The sequence below is a fragment of the Myotis yumanensis genome, unplaced genomic scaffold (genome assembly GCF_028538775.1).
Source record: "Myotis yumanensis isolate MYYU_CA2020_CCGP unplaced genomic scaffold, mMyoYum1.0.hap1 SCAF_11, whole genome shotgun sequence".
Taxonomy (NCBI): domain Eukaryota; kingdom Metazoa; phylum Chordata; class Mammalia; order Chiroptera; family Vespertilionidae; genus Myotis; species Myotis yumanensis.
Window position 1 is genome coordinate 1,606,601 of NW_027223762.1, and position 20,423 is coordinate 1,627,023.

General features: G+C 53.3%; 1 protein-coding gene across 4 annotated transcripts in view; it reads right to left on the reverse strand.

Annotated features, from left to right (window-relative positions):
* The window catches only part of KIDINS220 (kinase D interacting substrate 220), a 55,762-nt gene extending 43,173 nt beyond the window's left edge, over window positions 1–12,589 (reverse strand). For all 4 annotated transcript variants that reach the window (XM_070428646.1, XM_070428645.1, XM_070428648.1 and 1 more), the window contains exons 1-6: window positions 12,484–12,589; window positions 6,695–6,837; window positions 5,422–5,520; window positions 4,066–4,164; window positions 2,525–2,623; window positions 1,571–1,669 (exon numbers count right to left, since the gene is read on the reverse strand). In XM_070428646.1, coding sequence (XP_070284747.1) covers window positions 1,571–1,669; window positions 2,525–2,623; window positions 4,066–4,164; window positions 5,422–5,520; window positions 6,695–6,802 — 504 coding nt within the window. In that variant the 5' untranslated portion in view covers window positions 6,803–6,837; window positions 12,484–12,589. The remainder of the gene's footprint in view (window positions 1–1,570; window positions 1,670–2,524; window positions 2,624–4,065; window positions 4,165–5,421; window positions 5,521–6,694; window positions 6,838–12,483) is intronic.
* Between the last annotated feature and the right edge of the window lie 7,834 nt (window positions 12,590–20,423).

Below are 20,423 nucleotides of genomic sequence, written 5' to 3' on the forward strand. Positions count from 1 at the left end.
CGAAAGGAGCCCGCGCTCGCTGCAACGTGGATAAACATCATGCTGAGTATTCTTAGATTACTGCCTACACCCTCATAACTCTAATTGTAGCTAAATCACATTTCCCCTTTTATTTCTCCAGGTTAGGTGATTAGCTGCTGCATGAAATACCTTTTAACCAACTTCATCTTTTCTCATCAGCGACTGAATTTCCCATCATGAAGTCACACACTGATTTCCACAAGCCCCGCTGCTTCCATGCGTGTGAAGCACAAGGTCAAGTGCAGCAGTGTGACTACAGGGGAAAACGGCAACAATCAAGTGCCAACCACGGTTCTAGCGACTTCATGTGTAGCCCATGGAATCCTATCACGAGTGAGGACACGTGGCCATGTCGCATTTTCCCTGAGAAGCAGTGATGGGCTCACAGTCACAAAGCTAGTGATCAGGAAGTGGAGTTGGACCCTCAACCCACAGCCTGGCTCAGTCCGTGCTCTGACCCACACCCCGCCTCAGCTCTGCCCAGGAAGGTGAGCTGCAGCCTCGGACGGCACTCAACAGCACCTCCTGCTGGAACTCGATGCAAAAGGCATCAGACACAACTCGTGCAGAACCAGCCCTGCTCTGCCTTGGGGGGCGCGGCGGCCAGAGCCAGGGCCGCCACAAGGACCGTGAGCTCGAGGAGCCCGCAGGCGCATGAGCCTCTGCCGACGGCGTCCCAGAGGATGCTGTGCCGTGGAAATGCCATCGTTCTCCACAGCCCACCGCAGCGCCAGGCACCTACGGCTACTGGGTGCCTGAGCTGGGGCCAGTGTGACGATTTCATCTTATTTTAGTTGATCTGAGTCTAGGCAGCTATGTGGCCGGTGGCCACTGTGTGGACGGCACCTCTCTGGGTCCCATCAGACACCCCAGGAACCACAGCTACAAGCTGCAGCCCGGCTCTCCCTGGGGACAGGGCCTCTGAGGGCAGCCTGGGCACCAGCCCGAGGTGGGAGCCTGCAGAGGCAGCGCAGTGGTCCAGGCCACCCCGTGGAGCAACCTTAGGGGAGGGAGAAGGAATACTGGAGGCACTTCCCCAGCTCACTCTTACATCTCTATTCGCCCAGAATTAAATTCCTTCTAGCTTCTCCTTTACGGAGAACATTTTCTTCTGGCTAAGACGCCTTCCTAAGTCTACAAATGAACAATCTTCGACATCTTCAGAGACGCTATAACTGAGGGCTCCTCCTCTGAGCACTCTCTCCTTCCAGAGCGGACTATCCCAGACCACATGCTCCAAACCACCCTCCCCCCCAGCCAGGCCCTCACCCTCCTCAGCAGGGAACTCTCATTGGGAGGGTCCCTGACATGTGGCAACGTCCCTGCAGCGGGTACTCGGACCGCCTCAGCAAGTCTCAAAGCCGGGCCCTCTCCCCAGGAAACCTAACCACTCCACGCGCACTATGGGCCCCATTTCCCTCGTTTCATCTAGAAATGTACGCAGTGACCTCCTCCCGAGTCCGCGCAGCCTCAGGAGACGGTGTGAAAACTTGTAACTTACACTGAGTGACAGCACGTGGACGGGAGCCTGAGGGGCCTGCTGACCTACCTTGTCGGAGCAGTTGACCTTGGCGCCATTCTGCAGCAGCAGCTGCACTATGTCTGCGTGGCCTCTGCCTGCTGCCCAGATGATGGGGTAGACACTGTACTGCTGGCGCACAGGCAGGCGGGCAGGTGGTGGACAGAGAGGGGAGGGAGGGAGAGAGGCAGGGAGAGAGGGAAGGAAAACCTTTAGGCAGATGCTACAGCACACATTTGCTAAGAAGAGTAAGTAATAAACGGAATAATATGAAGTAATATTTTTAACATCAAATTACAGACCCTTCTCCACTTTAAAAACACACAGCACTCTAGCCTAATTGGCAGCTGAGAAGTACTCCACCTTAAATACACCCCCTGGACGCATTTATCTTAGTTTCAGCTCATTCAATCGGGTTATCAGGCCAACAGGCAGGACTGACAGCAGGCGTGTGAAACTTTTCTTACATAACCCTTCCACGAACTGGAATAAAAGTTCTTTGTTTCAACCTTATTGAGATGTAGTGGACACAACTGTGAGAGAGCTAAAGTGTACATTACATGATATACCATCAATAAAAGTTTCTTAATCTGCAATCTGAGATCAAGTCTCACACAAGGTAGTAACGAATATATCGCCATCTGTAAGACACAGAAAAATGTCTCTTTTCTTTAAAAAAAAAAAAAATTGAGATTGAGATACAGGCCCACAGAACACCGGCCAGAGGACTCGGGGTTTCCGAACTCCTTCCGACATGTAGACGGTTGTAATTGACAGGGAAGCTCTAGGAGTCACCTTTTGTTGATACGAACTGAGAAGTAAGCTGAGCCTGAGAATGAGGTGCTCCTGCGCTGAGTCCCCCTCCATTCTTATCTTTAAGATCTGGGTCATCTGGGTCGCTCTGAAGCCTACAGTGCCCTCAGCTGCGGTCTTCCCCTGAGAACTGGCCACCCACCCTGCAGGTGGGCTTGAGCGCATGCTTACCAGACCAGTGACGTTGGGATTGGCTCCATGCGAGAGCAGCAACTCGACCACGTCAGTCCGGCCTTTATAACAGGCCCACATCAGAGCTGTCCATCCTCCCTAAAAAGGGGTGGGGATAAAATTGTGGGTAGTCTCCACGCACAAACAGGCCAGTAATTATAGAGCTGAACATTCAGTCAAGTCTTACATACACCAATATTTAATCTGTAAAATGCCTGCTCAGAATTGTTTTAATATCATGCCCCACTTTAATTTATATAACGTCACCCTATGCCAGACTCTATGAGATAAAAATTTTATCTTGAGAAAACTATGTAATAAATTATCACTCTTACATCTCTATTACATCTCAAATTTGCCAAGTGAGAAGACTGGAACCGACCGCCTTCAGCAAGAGCTGCGGGTGGGCTACCATTGGAGGTGCTCTAGAGAAAGAACCCTCACTAGACTTCCTGACATCAGACCCTGGAGGACTCCACCCGCAGGGAACGCCTCTCCTCAGCAAGTGCCAGGACCACGCCTTCCCTCACGGGCAGCGCGACTCCCACCGCCAGTCCATCCCAATACCAAGGGAGACACAGTCCTGTTTCCCCGATTTGTGGTGCTTTACACAAAGACCCTTTACATGTTAAAAGCTGTGATAGTTACTTGGGGGATGAGAAGTATGGAGAACCTACAGGGCTTAAGAAATCACTTGTTACAGGTCTTACTAAACCCTGCACATTTGCGATGTGTGCTCACACTTCCTGACGCCCTTGCAGACATGGGCTCAGAACAGCCTGACTGCTTCACTGCTGGGGGAGCGGGGCCCGGCCCGCCTTCAGTCTCATTCCCAAGCCACGTGCACTGAGCACAGTGACCCTCGGCCCACAGGACTGTTCCCGGAACAACGAACAACACAGCAGAAGTGCACGGTGGTGGGAGGCGGCAGATTCTTAAAAACTCAGACCACCTACACCCTGAAGCATCATCAGCAAAGTAATGCCTGTTTCATAGATCAGGACAGATCACCTCCTTTTTTTCTTCCATTGTTAAAATGAACTTTCCAAAAGACTAAAAATTTTGCAGAATAAATAAGCCAAAAATGATCCCTTTCTTAACCTTTATGCTTTAAGCAGCTGCCAAGAGCAAATAAGAGCTAAGATAATTAAGAATCATACCTTGTTAAGCTTATCATGCTTAGATGGCATGTCCGAACACAATTACATGTTAAAAATAAGTTTATAAATGTCATTCTGAAAATTATGACTAAACAACTGAAACTATGTCCCTCTTAAAATTCCTCTTAAAGGAAACATTCTCTCATAAGTTCTAAAACACTGACATACTAAACGGTGGTGAGTACTTTTAACAATAGATCAGAATTTTAAACTCTAAAATAAACTGGAGATGGTGACTAAGGATATTCTAAAAGAGGCAGATATTATACCGCCTGGGTTTAAACATCCCGAGGGTCATTTCAATGACATCCTCAAAACAGCGTTGTGTCACCGCGCCCAAGCTCCCCGGGGTCTGTCACCGGTAACAGCGCCCGCCCGTACCATGTCGCGGTGCTCCAGGTTCCCCCCGCACTTCAGCAGCTCCTCCACCACGTGCAGGTGCCCTTCTTTGGAGGCCGATATAAGCGCTGTCCAGTTATCCTTGAACACAAGACACTACGTTACCGTTTCAAAACCAAAAATAACATTCAAAACGAGGAAAAAGCAGCCTGAAGACATGTGACTGTGCGACCAAAGGATCACGCCCGACTGCCATTTACCGCTCGGCTCTAACGTAACCCTGACCCTCAGCCGGGGGGAGGATCTGTCTGCCTGTATTACTACCATGCGCAAAAGTGGTTCCACAGCTGCTTGGTCAGTCTTTGCCCCAGACGTCTAATCACACCCCAGGCTTTCTAAAAAGGAGAGAAGATGACCAGCAAAACCTCAGAGCTAATCCTGTGCTGGCAGCCATCGCGCTAAATGAAATTAAAGACCGTAATGAGACTTAAGAACACACTCGCAGGCAGGCAAACTAAAGCGATCCCATGATGAGTTTAGAAACGATATGATAAAGAAATCACTTATTCTCCTTTATTTTCTTAAGTAAAGGCTACAAGTATCCTATCCTAACTTTTATTCATGAGTGTAATTTAATTCAAATGACCACTCAATAAAAACCATCAATTGAAAATAATCCATTAAAAAACAACAACACAGAGATGTAACCCTATCCGGTTTTGCTCAGTGGATAGAGCGTCAGCCTGCGGACTGAAAGGTCCTGGGTTTGATTCCGGTCAAGGGCACATGCTCAGGTTGTAGGCTCGATCCCCAGTAGGGGGTGTGCAGGAGGCAGTCAATCCATGATTCTCTCTCATCATTGATGTTTCTCTCTCTCTCTCCCAATCCCTTCTTCTCTGGAATCAATAAAAATATAAAATAAAATGAAAAAAAACAGATGTAGGTGTGTAAGTAACCCTAAACAATAATTCCTGGGAAACCGCAAGAGAAATGAGAGCCTCCTGGAACAGTGATAGACCGCTCAAAGTGGAGTCAGAAGGCACTGCATCTTCCTGGCTGTGGCCATGTAATGACACTGATAACAACAGACAGCATTAGGCGGCGTAAGTGGTAACATGACTCATACATGGGTATGTTCTAGGCAGGCATTTGATTTCATGTGTGTGCTCCCTATTCACAGTGCCATCTACATAGATCAACATGAAGAGCTGAGACCTTTCATTCAAAGTAAAAACTTCTCTCCCTTTTTAAAAATTAACTTAGCATATTACTAGGCAAAGTTGATATGTAACTGATAGTATAATTGGTCACCCATTAGTTTAGAATCATTTCACCAAACAAACAGCCAAGTTAAGGAAAAGAAAGAGAAGCCCATGAGCGCCTTCTTTCAGGAGGTACCAAGTCTTCCAGGTTGCAGTTGGCTCCATTCTTGATCAACTCCTTCACGATCTCCAGGTTTCCCTGCTCGGCGGCTATCATCAGCGGGGTCTGGCCGCACTGGGGACAGAAAGGACACGATCACGGTCGAGCGCCGTGCTTGACCGAGATGCCGTTAGCACCACGCTCTCCTTTTCACAGCGAGACGGCAAGCACTGCTTACAGGGTTTCTTTAATTTAGAAACACCTTTGAAGTCTTAAGTTTTCAATTTACTAACAATGTAAAAGTCAAAGAGAGAACAAAACCTTTTTTTACCACAGCATGACTAACCTGTTATCAGCACTGCAATTTCACTCAAAATCTATCAATACCATTAGCAGCAGGCTCTGAAAGTAATCACCACAATGTAACAACAACCTTAGGGTACCAATGGGAACCGAATTCTCTCTACAATACAGTTACATTATGATACATGTACTATCAGGACTAAAGGGAGAAAGGTTCGCACATATACACATACATGTATATGTGAAAACTAAACTAACTTCTGATCTTATCCACTGGCAAAAAAAATTATACTACATGAAAAATGCAGTTTCAAGAAACAAAATTATTTTTATCATTATGTTTTATAAAACAAGTACATACTTTGCTTAAAAAAATTCATACAAAAAATCTATTAGCCCATAAAATGTTGCAGCTGTTCATGATGAAATAAGATCAACATTTTATTTATATACCCCAGTCTATTGTTGACTAGAAATATCTACTATAATGAAATGGTAAATGTATACTTCCCTGTCTTATTAAACAGAACAAATGACTATTTAACTCTCTCTTAAAGATACAGGGTCTTTAAAATCCCAAGGTGTGTGGCATGGACACCTCAGAAAGGTAATTGGGGCTCCATTAAAGGAAATATTTCAAAGTCCTAATTTTGTTTGGCTAATCTATTTATAGAAGCTCTCTGGAGCGTCCTAGAAGCACATTAGATTTTAGTAATCAAACTTCCTGAATACTGATTATTCCATCTGCAAAAAAGGCAATCATAAATCTAAATTCAATACATAATAATTTATGTAAGTTCAAATGCATTCCAAAAATATGGAATTGGAAGTACATTAACTATAAGAAATTGTCCTTATTTTAAGTCAGTATCACCAAGGGAGTGATACTTTCTTACTCACTCGCCTCGACCCGTGCACACTGCCTGCACACGGGGCAGCACACACGCTGCCTGCACACGGGGCACCACGCATCCCTATGAGGAGGAGCAGCGCCGCCCGGTCTCACCTCGTTTCTCTCGTCCACGTCTTTGCATTTCTCCAGAAGCGCCTTCAGGGCCGGGATGTTTTCCTCCTCCACATAATTGATCACACTCTGTGATATCAGAACCGACATGTTTGCAGAGGCTGCGGTTACCTTTATCCCAATACCTGCGGAAAGCAGAGATAAAATACACAGGGTTGCCCTAGCTGGTTTGGCTCAGTGGATAGAGCGTCGACCTGCAGACTAAAGAGTCCCAGGTTTGATTCCGGTCAAGGGCACATGCCCGGGTTGTGGGCTCGATCCCCAGTGGAGGCCGTGCAGGAGGCAGCCAATCCATGATTCTCTCTCATCAATGATGTTTCTCTCTCTCTCTCCCTCTTCCTTCCTGACATTAATAAAAATAAAATAAATAAATAAAATATACAGGGTTTGTGATTAGAAAAACAGCGCCCCTTAGCTCGTACAGATCACCTCCACTGGGCAGGACTGAAGGCAAAGCGCCCCAGCTCAGCGGGTGAAACGCCCGCTCCTGTCTTTCCCGGGCTCACGCTCCCCTCACCCTAACTCATCCAACTCCCACCCCATCTTCCCCATAAAAGAGTGCTCCCTTGCTCCCCCGCTGTCTTTCCGCCTCAGTAAAGGCAGCTCCAGCTCCTCCTTCTAAGGCCAAAGCCTCCCTACAACTCACCTCACCCTCTCACTCTGCAGCCCATCTCTGAGCAACCCTCTGGGCTCTGCCTAGCAATCAGATTCACCTGATTACGCCTCACCACCCCCCCACCCCGCCTGTCCCGCTGCCAGCACCTCCACCCACATCCCAGGCTCTTCCTACTTCCGTTCTGCCTTCCCACAGCCTATCTCACAGGCAACCAGGGGATGGAGAGCGAAGCTGCCCAGAGCTCCTGAAGGAAGCCATCGCTGCACCAGGACCGCCGAGGCCTTGTGAAGCAGAGACCTGGCCCTTCGCTCAGAGACTCTGCGCAGGTCTGGGCGAGGCCCCTGGGTCGGTACCAGCTCCCTGCGACGCTGCTGCGGAGCCGCTGCCTGCAGAACCACCTTCAGCAGCACCGAGTCAGACGACACCTTCCTTGCTCCCCGCCCCCCAGCGGCTCCTCCGAGCAACAAGGCGGACTGGCATGTGTACTCCGGCCAAGTGGCATGGAGGTCCACCTCTGACCTCATCCCCTACCACCCCTCGCCCATCTCACTTGAGCGGACGGCACTGCGCCCCTCAGGGCCTCTGCACTAACCAGGCCCCCACGGCCGCCCCTCAGCCTCCAGTCACCTCACCAGGACCGGCTGCCCATGTCACTTACCCACAGCGCCCCGGCCCCCGGCCCCCGCTCTGTTCTCCGTGGCACTTACCACCATCACAGATACAGCACGTGCGCGCTTACTGTCCACCCACCACAACCCGAATGTCAGTCCCAAAGTGTAGGAACTTGGTTTTATTCAACTGGACATTCAAATACAAATAAATAAACAAACCTCAGCTCATTCATACTGTGCACCAAATACACACACTAACACAAAGCTGACCTCAATGTCATATCAAAAGCACAAACTTCCAGAAGAAAACAGATTATTTTGGATTAAGCAAAGATGTTTTTCGATATAACACTAAAAGCGTGTTTTTTTAAAAAAGAAAACTGATAAATCGGAGTTCACCAAAATTAAAACCTTTGCTCTGCTAAGAGGATAAAATTGTTCGGGCCTGGCGACGACATCTGTCCTCCCACGCCCACTCCTGGACGCGTATCTGCGCCTGGCTCCCGGCCTGGCCCTGCACCGCCCCGCACAGCACACGGCTTCTTTCCTGAGGTTCTCAGGTTCACAGGTGGACAGGAATCACGCCCACAGGACAGACGACAGACCCGGAGCCTCACTCACACCTGATTTAGATGATGGGAACTAGAACTTTTAAGCTGAAGAAAGGATTTGGGGCGCTGAGTTGATCCTGCAATGCGCTGAGACTGTGGGGGGCCTTGGGATGGGGTGAATGTGGTGTGCGTGTGGGACGGGAGCCTAACTTTGGGGCCAGAGGACAGAAACTGCTGACTGCATGATTCCATCTAATGACATTCTAGAAAGGGAACATGAGACAGACAAAAACAGATCAGAAGCCGTCAGGCTTAAAGGTGGGGAAGGCAATGACTACAAGTGGGTCTAAGAGAATTTGGGGAGTAGATTGTCGTATATCCTCACTGTGGTGGTAATTACACAATTATATGGCTTTGCCAAAATTCAAAGCTTCACACTAAAAAGTGAATTATATTACATTATATGTAAAGTATACCTGAATGATACCTTACTTTTAAATAATCATCAAAAAAGGTTGTTATTTGATCCTGTAACTTTATTCTAAGAATCAATTCTAGAAACACAAGAAACATGGAGAAAGATTTTAAATACAACACAATTTTAGTCAGGAGTACAGAAAAACTTAGAGATGGGGATTCCACAAATTATGCTACATCCACACAGTGGAAAAATATACAGTCATCAAATGGTTCCAAAATATGTACTGACAGAAAAATGCTTGTGATGTATATTAACTGGGAGAAAACATAACCTAGAAAACTATCTACACAGCATCTCAACTATATAAATTTACCTTTTCAAAAATTACATTTTTTAAATACAGAAATGACGTCAATGTAATTTTTATTTTCTTAGAACCTTTAACTCCTAATTTTCTAGACTGTGGTCCTTTTATAATTGGAACCCAGTAAGAGATTTTGTTAACAGTCATCACCAACACCCAACACCTTCATTTATCCCCACTTCTTCCAGGATCGAGTCTAACCTCAGGCAGGCATCCAGGGTCTGGCTCCACCTGCCCCTCCCTTTTACCACCTCCCCCCACCCCCGCTGCCCCCTCCTCTGCGTGGCCAGGTGTGCTCCCCTCCCGTGAACACCACGCTCGCACCCACTCCACACAGACCTCCGCTCTCCAGGACCCAGCAGTTGCCATTTCTCTCCAATTTACCTCCCGTGCCCGACATCAGCCGACCAGACTCGGTGCCTTAGTGCTGGGTCTTCCATCTACAGAGTTAAGGCTCCTAACAGTACAAGACGCGAACTTCAACCGGCTTAAGCGAAACGAAGCGCGCAGGGCACTGGTTTATTTCCTAACCACGCTGTGGGAAAGGCGGGGCCCTGGACCTCAAATGCCAGCAGAATTCCCATTCTCTACTGGCTTAACCTACTTTCATTACAGACCAATGTCTGCCAACAGCTACCTAGCCCCAAGCCAACAGTCTCTAAAAGCAGAGAAAGTGCGGATTTGCTCCCAAATCCAAAAGCCCCAGAAAAGGGCTCTGACTGCTCCGATGGAGTCAGGTGCCAGCTCGGGACTAACCCACTGCAGTCACAGGCACAGGCACAGGCACAGGCTGGGAGGCATCGCAGGTCAGTGTGGGCACTGCTTCCGGGAAAGAGGAACGGCTGTGGCCTAGGCACCTGTCCCAAGTGTCTCCCAGCTGTGCCTCCTCCCTCCGTCCTTCCCCTCCAATGCAGCTGCCACGCCGAAGCCGGAGGAATCTTCAAACCTTCCGCTAGCCCCAGGGTTCATGCTGGGAGCACAGAGATGGCTGCATTGCTCACAAGGAATTCAAGGGACCGAACCCTTGCGAGCCTCCCAAGCCCCTGTACAGACTTCACGACTCCTAGGAAAGGCCCCGCTCCTGAGCTCAGGTCTTGATGAATGTGGGGGGCACGCAGCTCCCTCACAGTCATCTCATCTTCCATCTCCCCGCCCTTTCTTCTGTCCAGGCCTTTGCCAACTGGCCCTCCTCCTAGGTGCCCGCCCCCAATACAGGCTGGACAGCAGGACCCCGAGGCCACTCCACCCGCACCTGCTCCCGGAGCCTGCGGTGACGCGCTCACTCTACACCCGGGGGCCAGCGCCCTGCTCGGGGCCCCCCACGCCGTGCACACCTCCGCTCACCCACACCCTCCCTCCATCCTCCTCACCCTCGTCCACATCTCCCCTCGACGACACCGCCCCGAGGCAGGAGCCACCTCACATCTGGCGCGATGCCCACCACCAGGGGCCGAGGAGGAGAAAAGCGGCCCCGACTTAGGGACGGACAGTCCGAACGACCCAGCGTGAGCATGACCCCCCAGAGCCCCAGCATCAGAGGAGGCCGCTCGGACCGCGACGTCGGGACAAACACGAGCCACTTGGAAACGCCACCTGAACACAGACAAGGAGCCCTGGCCAAGCTGCACCTCAACGCTCTCCTTCAAAGGCCTCCTCGCCCCGCACAGAGCACAGACCCCCACCCCGGGGCAGCCTGGTCCGACCCCTGACCTCACCCCTTCCCGATGGGCCACTGGGGCTGGATTCTCGCCGCTGTCCACGGCTCAGCGTCTTTAAATAACTGCACGGTCAGGTGAAAGGGGGTTGAAACTGCCCAACACACAGGCCCCCGGGCCGCTGTCCGCTCCGGGGCAGGACAGCAGGGTCCTCACCCCCCACCCCCGCCCCCGGCCCCCCGGCGGCCCTGTCCTGGGTCCCCGCCCTTCCCAACCCCGTCATTTGCAGCCACCGCGGCCCGTGGCCTCTCCCCCGGGATGTCCTTCTAGGAGAGCAGGGACTCCTGCCTTTTGTTCTGGACCAAATGCCCAGCTCGGGGGACCGCCCGCCGGTGCCGGGAGAACAAAGGACACACCGGCCGGCGCTGCTCCCGGCTCGGCCCGGCCCGGCGGCGCTTGGACCACAGAGCCGGGCGCCCCGCCCCGACGTGGAGGTGCGAGCGCGGACACAGGGCGCCCGGACCGCGGCCGGAGGGGCGAGGCCGGCCACACCCGGGGACCGCGGGCCGGGGAGCAGCCGGGAGCCAGCGCCCCTGGCGGCCGCAGGGGGGGCTGCACGGGCCCCGGGAGGGCGGCGGCGGCTTCAGCGTTTCTGAGTCCCCGCGACCCACCGGCCGCAGGAGAAACCGGCGGGAGCAGCGGCCACGACCGCGTCTCTAGAATAAGTCGCGCCCGCGTCCGAGTCGGCGGCGGAGGTGCTGTGCCTGCGGCTCCTGCACCGTCTGGCCCCCTCCCCCCCCAGCCCCACCCCCTCTCCCTCACCCCCACCCCCTGCCCCCAGCCCCATCCCTCCCGCCTCCGCCCCAGCCCTCCCCCCTCCCCCCAACCCACCTCCCCTTCCCCCCAGCCCCATCCCTCCCGCCTCCCCTCCCTCCAACTCCATCCCTCCCTCCCCGTCCCCCACCCCTCCCCCTCCCCCCAGCCCTATCTCCCCTCCTCCCCCTCCCCCTCCCCTCCCCCTCCCCCTTCCTCCCATCCCTCTCCCCCCTCCCCCCATCCCTCCCGCCTCCGCCCCAGCCCTCCCCCCTCCCCCCAACCCACCTCCCCTTCCCCCCAGCCCCATCCCTCCCGCCTCCCCTCCCTCCAACTCCATCCCTCCCTCCCCGTCCCCCACCCCTCCCCCTCCCCCCAGCCCTATCTCCCCCTCCTCCCCCCTCCCCCTCCCCCTCCCCCTTCCTCCCATCCCTCTCCCCCCTCCCCCCATCCCTCCCGCCTCCGCCCCACCGGCGTCCCCGCTCGCAGCCCCACGAACCTCCGCGAAGCGGGGAGCCCGGCCCCAGAGGCGCGCGCAGCGGCCCCGCTCCGCACCCGGGAAGTCACCGGCTCAGCCCCCCTCCCCGCCCCGAGGCGCCCGTCGGCCCCAGAGAGACGCGCCTGAGACCCCGAGTCCCAGACCGGCCGGCGCTGCAGCCGCGCGGACGCGCGGGCCCGACCCCGGGCTCCCGGCCGCGCCCGCCCCGCCCGCCCGCACCCGAGGCCGCCGCCTCACTGACCGCCTCGCCGCCGCCCAGCAGCTCCGGGTCAGCAGCCGGGACGCGGAGAGAGCGCGGCGCCCGCCTCACGCCCGGCGGCCATTTTCCTGCGTCTCCCCAACTGACAGGTCACGTGACGGCGGGCGAGGGGCGGGGCTGCCGATGGCCACGCCCCGGGGGCGGGGCGAGTCCGAGGTGGAGACGGTGGCGGGCGGTGCGGGAGCCAGTGCGGCCTGGGCGTGACCTTGTGCCGCGGGCGATTGTCTCCCCGCTGTGGATGCCTGTCTTCTTGCTGTGGTTACTTTATTATTATTTTAATGTGTTTAATGGATTTCAGAGAGGAAGGGAGAGGGACAGAGGCAGAAACATCAGTGATGGGGGGGGGGGGGGCAGCCCCGCCCTGGGGATTCGCACAGTGACCTCCGGGTCCAGAGGTCAGCACTCGACCACTGAGCCACCCTGGCCGGGCGCTGTGGTTACCCTATAATTCAGCATCACACTCAAAGCTTGTGCAGAGCCCTAAACACAATGGTGAGTCCCCGAAATACAGCAAAGGAAGGCCAGCGCCAATCCCTTCCTCGGAACCCACAAGCAGGGTCCCTGCCTGCCCCCAACGCAGGTGGGAGCCCCACTCCTGGCCCTGAGGGCCCACCAGCTCCCCGCTCCCTCACTCCCCGCTCCGCAGCCCCCCAAGGCTGGCTCCCACCCCATCTCTGCAGAGGGGGCCTCTGACTTGCCCCACCTGCAGGGCCGAGCTCCTCTCCGTTCTCCCGCCCGGCACACCTGCCAGTCAGTGATTCTCTCTCATCATTGATGTTTCTCTCTCTCTCCCTCCCCCTTCCTCTCTGAAATCAATAAAAATATGTTTTGAAAATTTTATTAACCAAGCTCCTTATTGAAAGGGGGCGGGGGGCCCCAGAATGCTCCTAGAACAGTGATGGCGAACCTATGACACGCGTGTCAGAGGTGACACGCGAACTCATTTTTTTGGTTGATTTTTCTTTGTTGAATGGCATTTAAATATATAAAATAAATATCAAAAATATAAATCTTTGTTTTACTATGGTTGCAAATATCAAAAAATTTCTATATGTGACACGGCACCAGAGTTAAGTGAGGGTTTTTCAAAATGCTGACACGCCGAGCTCAAAAGGTTCGCCATCGCTGCCTAGAACGTCCTTTCTCTTTGCTTTAGTTGATGATGGTTGTCCCTGTCACTTCTCGTGATGCCTGTGCCAGTCTCGTCCCTGCCCTGTGTGGTCAGCGTATTCCTTCTACATAAAACACACGTAGAGGGACGCTTCCTTGTCCCCGGGTGGCGGCAGGAAAAGGAGGAGCACACGGCAGCACAGGAACAGACGGGAGAGGCACCAGGAGAAGGAAATGTGACACCCTGTGTTCAAGTGGGGCAGGGGGTGGAGAGAGAAACAGGGAGGGTTGGGAGAAAGAGAGTTATAGCGACTTCACACCAGTTCATATGAAAAGGACGTCAGGTTTCGGGCGGCCGCACGCTCCGCGGAAGTCACCCACGGCTGCAGGAGGGAGATGCCTTTCGTGTGCCGAAGCGCCACGCCGCTGTGGACCAAGGACACCGTGACACTGCGGCTCGCGGCCCCAGTCCCTGGGAGTCACATGTCAGGAGCACAGGATCGTTGATGTGAAATCCCCTCGTTCTTCCTTCTGAGTCAGCTTCTCCCGACAAGTGATTCAGAGTCAGGTGCTGGTCACCGGGGCCTCCTACGGGCTGTGTCTCACTCAGGTCACGGTCTGCTTATTCTCGGTGAACGTTAAGAACATTTCCATTAACTTTATCTGTCGATGGCCTACCTGCGCCCTGAAAGGAGGTCACCGTCCGGGAAATACCGGGCCCAGCAGGGAGGAGGAGGCAGGAGAGGAGAGTTTCCCAGATGCCGAGGAAGGACCCCCAGCGAGAGAGTGGGCGGCGCGGCCAAATGCCGCCCAAGTCCAGGGAGAGAAGCCAGGCCAGCCCGCCAGCGGTCAGCAGCAGGGCCCACAGAAGGGCCTGCAGGAGGCTCCATGGAGTCGGGGACGGGCAAGGCAGCAGAGGGGCTGCCCTGACTACTTTTCAACAAGCGTCACTGTCCATGCTGAGGGGTGGCTGCAGGTGGGTGTCCGTTACTAGTTACTCTTTATTTTTTTAATTGATTTCAGAGAGGAAGGGCCAGGGGGCACCCTTCCCTCAGCAAGTTGATTTCCTGTTTGTCACTGCACACTTTTTAAGGCATGAGTCCTTAGCCTCAAGAAGAGTGTTATATGTACATTTCCTTAGGGCCCAGGCTCTACCATCAAAAAAAGAAAGAAAAAAAGAAAGAAAGAGCCCAGCCAGTATGGCTCAGTGGTTGAGTGTCAACCTATGAACCAGGAGGTCACGGTTTGATGCCTGGTCAGGGCACATGCCTCTGTCGCAGACTCACTCCCCAGTAGGGGGCGTGCAGGAGGCAGGCGATCCATGGTTCTCTCTCATCATTGATGTTTCTGTCTCTCTCTCCCTCTCCCTTCCTCTAGAACAGTGGTTCCCAACCTTCCTAATGCCGCAACCCTTTAATACAGTTCCTCATGTTGTGGTGACCCCCAGCCATAACATTATTTTCGTTGCTACTTCATAACTGTAACTTTGCTACTGTTATGAATCATAATGTAAATATCTGATATGCAGGATGTATTTTCATTGTTACAAATTGAACATAATTAAAGCATAGTGATTAATCACAAAAACAATATGTAATTATATATGTGTTTTCCGATGGTCTTAGGTGACCCCTGTGAAAGGGTCATTCGACCACCAAAGGGGTCTCGACCCACAGGTTGAGAACCGCTGCCTTGGAACACCGTCCTCAGGTGAGGAAGCTGCAGTATCAGGCCTGCTGCCTCTCACACAGGCCTGGTGTTCAGCTCTCCGCACGGAGCTGAAAGCACACACACACACACACACACACACAGACACAGACATTTTTAAACTACTGTTTAATCCATTTCAAAGACACACACATTAGAAAAGAACATTCACATGTAAGTTACAAACATGGTTGAGACCCAGCCGGAAGCCAGGAGCAGCTCTGAGGACACAGACCAGAAAGGAGTGGTACCAGAACCGCCACGATACAGGGCACCCGACCCAGCGGCACACGAGAGCTACGTATGGAGCTGTTGACAAGTAGCACTTCTTTAAAAACATGTTCTGGAATCGTAAAAACAGAAAGCACAGAACACCACGCCCCGGGCTCACGCAGGGAAGGCACAGGAGTCCTGCCCAGCCCGGCTGCTGGCGCTGGAGCCTCCTGTCCCAGGAGCAAAGGTCAAGGTCAAGCACGCCTGGCGAAGGTCACGTTGGCTCGTGAAGGCAGGAATGAAGTCGCACGCCTCCCTCTGTGCCCCGGGGCCGCTCCTGTTCCACCGGAACCGCGTTCACGCTCCTTCCCGTGGCCTGTGTCTGTCCCTCTGGTTCCGAGAGGCCGACGCACACAGGTGGCGAGTAGAGAAGCCTCGTCCGGGTCGCGTCCATGTCGGATGCTCGGTTCCTTTCCCCACGGGACCAAGTCAGGAGCAAATGCACATCGCTGACAAGTCCGTATGTACAGAACCAGAAACACAGAAAATGGGGACAGAGGCATATTGCAAAGGCCTGGGAGACTCTTTACATGTTTGTCCTCTAACGGGCAGGGACAAAAAGGAACATCAACCCGTCAATTTCTCAAAGAAGTGAGCCCAGAACGGAGAGCGGCGGCAGGTCACGGGGCCTCCGGGAGAAGGCGGCCGGCGCCGTTTCCACCCCCAGCGCCCCACTCCGGAGCCTGAGTCATCCTGCTGCCGCCACTCTGTAGCGTTCGGTCTTTCATTACACGTCCCTGTCTCCCCACAGCAGCAGCATCTGACAAAACACGCCTGCGGGTGGCCGTGCGTCACGGCGTGAGCTGAGACCGTGGTTTTGCCTGGGTCTTCTCACCAGTATTTATAGAACACAGGCCAGGGGCGTGTTTGGGTTGCTCCTCTGCTGTATAAAAGGTGTATGAACAGAAGACAGTGCTACAGGCGAGACAGACAGTCAGCATGAACCGGTGTCTCAGGCTCTGGGTGAGGAAGGCTGCCCAGTGCGTGGCCGAGAGCGCCTCAGCTCGTCACTGCGGTCTGCGTGACGTTAAAACCGACTAAAATCAGTGGCGCTTTAAAGCAGGTGGAAACCTTGTCGAGCGGGCCCGGCCGTCACAATGGAGCCGGCTGCCTCCTCCTACGGGGGCCGCGCAGCTTCCTGCCTCGCTGATGGCAGGGCCTTCCCGCAGAGCCAACAGGGGAATTGCTCTCTGCCTCCCCTTCCCTAACAGCGACTGCAGGGAGATTGAGAGCAGGCGCTGCAGACAAACGCTGGGGACACTCCCTACAGTCTCAGTTTTCAAATGCACATCTGAGTGGGATTCCTCCTTTCAGAGGCAACCCTTTCCCTTCAGCTTCAGGACCCTGCATTTCGAGGCGAGGCTGCAGAGCAGACCCCCCAGCACCTCAGCTCAGGGTGCAGCCGGCCGGCCGCTGGGCACAGAGGGCTGGGAAGACCCCATTTCACGGTGACACTGAGGATGCTGCACCTACGCTAAGTCTCTTCCCCTTAGGACGGGCGAATCGCGGCTGCTGAAACTCCGCAGCACGCTGGCCTACACCTAAAGCTCTGGACAGGGCCCTGGCTGACAACGGCGGGCACCGTTCGGAAGCAGGTATTCCCTCAAGTGACGGTTTTCTCCCGATTAAAACGTGGAACTCTCACAACCAATGAACGAATCCGTTTGAAAGGTTTGTGATAAGAAACACACAACAACGTATAAATACCCAGAGTTGTTCACGAATATTCAAAATTTTAAATAGGGAAAATGTATGTCCTACGGGGCAAGCCAGCCCTCGAATTAAAGTATAGATTCTGCAATTATTTTAATGGCAAACATTCTAATTTCTCCGTCGTTTAAAATAAGGTAGAACCCAAATTACATGTTTTAAATCTCTTTGAACGAAATGATATTTGAGAGGCTGCAGAGCGGTACACCCAGTGAGGTGGGTAATGCGCATAAAATGGTTTCAGCATCTCTCTTCAACAGCACAAACAGAAACAAAACCACGAAAGGCAGAGACAGCGAAAGGGAACGTGCTCTTCGGAGAGACTGTCCCATCTGAAGGCTCCTTGTAGGCCGGCTCCGAACGGGCTGAGCGGCTTCCCTCCGCTGCCCCTGACGGCCTCTGGAGAGCCGGGCCTCCGAGCACCGTAACCCAAGTGCGTGGCCAGGAGAGCCCGCCCTCGCCCGTGACTGACGGATCTGCTCAGGCCGCCATTCTTACACACACACTGGCCGCAGCTCACGGGCTCGTTCACACTGAGCCCCGGAAGGCCCAGGTCTCCCCAAGGCCATCAGGGCTTCAGTGGGAACCACCTTCGCCTCCAGAACCACCCTTCTCACTTCAGATTCTTCTCAAAACTAGCCCGTATGTGACCACCACGCGTGGCGGGGATCAGCCACAACAACGCTTTCCACCCCGAAGCGTGGCGCTGGCCAGGTGGTGGCCGTGCGGGTGGGAACCACATAAACCTCTACCGTGCGGGACATTTTAGGAGTGAAAGGAATCTCCCCAACGACCCCACGTTCCGATGAAAATGCTTCTGTTAAACACCGAGAGGAAGCCGCTCGTAAAGCGGAGAGACATCGAGTGAAGATGACTAACTGTCCAAGAAAATGAAAGAGAGAATTACTTCTGCTCATTTTTCCCTGAGTCGCATAATCACCAACCAAAAGCACAAATACAACACTGAGGGGTCACCTCTGGAGTGGTCTCGAGTCAACGGAAGGTGGAGAGAGCGTGAATACGCACTGACTCCGAGTCTGTGGTTCCTAAGGAAGCCGGCCCGCACGGCGCATCGCTCCCACGCCCGCGGCGGAGACGCCGGAAGGAGCGGGCGGGTCCCCGCACACTCCCCGCGGGCACTGCGCCTTACAGAGCGCAGGGGGTCCCTCCTGGGGGAGAAGTCACCTGGAGAATCCCAATTTTTTCTCCCGTGGTTCTTTGGGATTACATATTTGTGATGGTAATTTCTCCAAAATTAACTCCGATCAATTTAATGGGAAAAGAATAAAATCAATACATGGCTCCGAAATGAGAGAAAAGCTACCCACCGAGCCATTTCACACCAAAGAACAACAACCAGTGGGCCTTGGGGCGTGGAAATCAGTCTGTTTATCTCCAACGGGACGGGAAAATCCATCGACCACCTTGCTGCCCCGGGGGTGGCGCTGTGATTACACTCAGAGAGGAGTAACAGGGCTCGAGGCTCATGGCCAAATATAAAGCAGTCCGGCGACAGGAACACACGGTGACTGTCTGGAAAGGGCTGGGCAGGCTGAACAAAAGGAGTTTTTTTCTCGGGCATGCCTACACTTGTCTCCTAAACTCCAGACTTGTTTACTTTCTCTCCCTCGAGGCCAGGCTCCCGGCAGCATTAACTTAGACCACGGGAGAGAGTTGGGGGCAGGTGCTGCCCGTGATGATTCTCGCCTCTCCTCTCACATTGCACAGCCGGCTCGATGCCACGCAGGGGAAACGGAGAGAAGGTATTCCGCCACCTACTCTTTCCTGGGAGGCGACAGCGCAGGGCTAACCTCATCAGGGGGGGAACATTTACCTTCAGAAAAATGAACACATTTCACACAAACACTCGGATATTTCCGAAGTTCTGAAAAGACACAGTGGTATTCTTGCTGATTAAGACCTCAAAGGTCCCAAGTGCATTGCTTTCCCTGTCTTCTTTCAATGAAATACTATGTCGCTGAAGCCACATGGCTGTTCTGTTCTTAACATCATTTGAAAAGTTACTAATGACAAAAATAAAAAAGAGAGACCCGCTATAGATAACTTGCATTTCATTAAATAACTTAAGGCAAAAAGAAAATAAATTCCACAAGAGATTGGTCAGAGGTGCCGTGCGAAGGCCCCCCTGCCCGCCTGGCGCCCAGCCCTGTGAGGGGTCCATGGCCCAGGCCCTGAGCCAGGCTGACACCTTGTTCCCCCCCACCCCCAGCCCCCCTTTCGAAGCACAAGGCTGGGATTCGGGGAGAGACTCGGGGCCCAGGAGCTAAAAGCACACCTTTCCACTTACAGAATGGAAAACTCATTAACAAGCATTACAGCAACATTTTAATATGAGAAGTTAGGGATTTGGAAAAGACTTTATATTATTCTCTGAAAATGTGGCTCAGACCCAATGGCATTAAGTTTTCATTTCCCTAAAACTCTCCCAAATATGAATTAAACAGTCACAGGGGAGGGAGCGCATGGCCAGAGAGCAGCCTCAGTGATCTCTCTTTCAAACCCTTGGAGCAATCTACCACGATTATTTCCATAATCCTTCTATAGACCTTCTAGAGGCCCAGCACACGATTCAATTGTGCGCGTGTAGGGTCCCCAGGCCTAGCCTGCCATCAGGGCCGTGTCCGCTGCCCCGAGACGCTCCTCGGACTGCTGGAGCCCCGGGGTGGGGGTGGGGGTGGGGGTGAAGGGGGTGGGGTGGGGGAGGGGGATGGCCCGAGAGGTGCTCCAGGCACCTCCTTGTCACCAGTCGTTTGGGCATCACGGCGTTGCGGCCACAGGCCTTCTATACTATAGATAAGAGTTTATGCTTGGTAAATTTCTTCTAAGAGTCCAACGCACTAAAAAGGGATTAAATGTTTACGTACAGCAGAAGCTCAGATGGGTAAGGAAAAAGCACTTCTGCTGAGCACCTGGAACCTGCCGAGCACCTGGGCCTCCTGCCTTCCCCCGTCATCTCCTCTCTCTTTTGCCAGAAGATACGCTTAAACTATCGCGTTGCCGGTCTTTAATTATGTCTAAGAAATTCCTCCTTGAAAGGCTCGCTGGCTGACACGAGGTAATGGAACTCCCCAGAGAAATGAGCTTCCTATAGTTTGGCATCT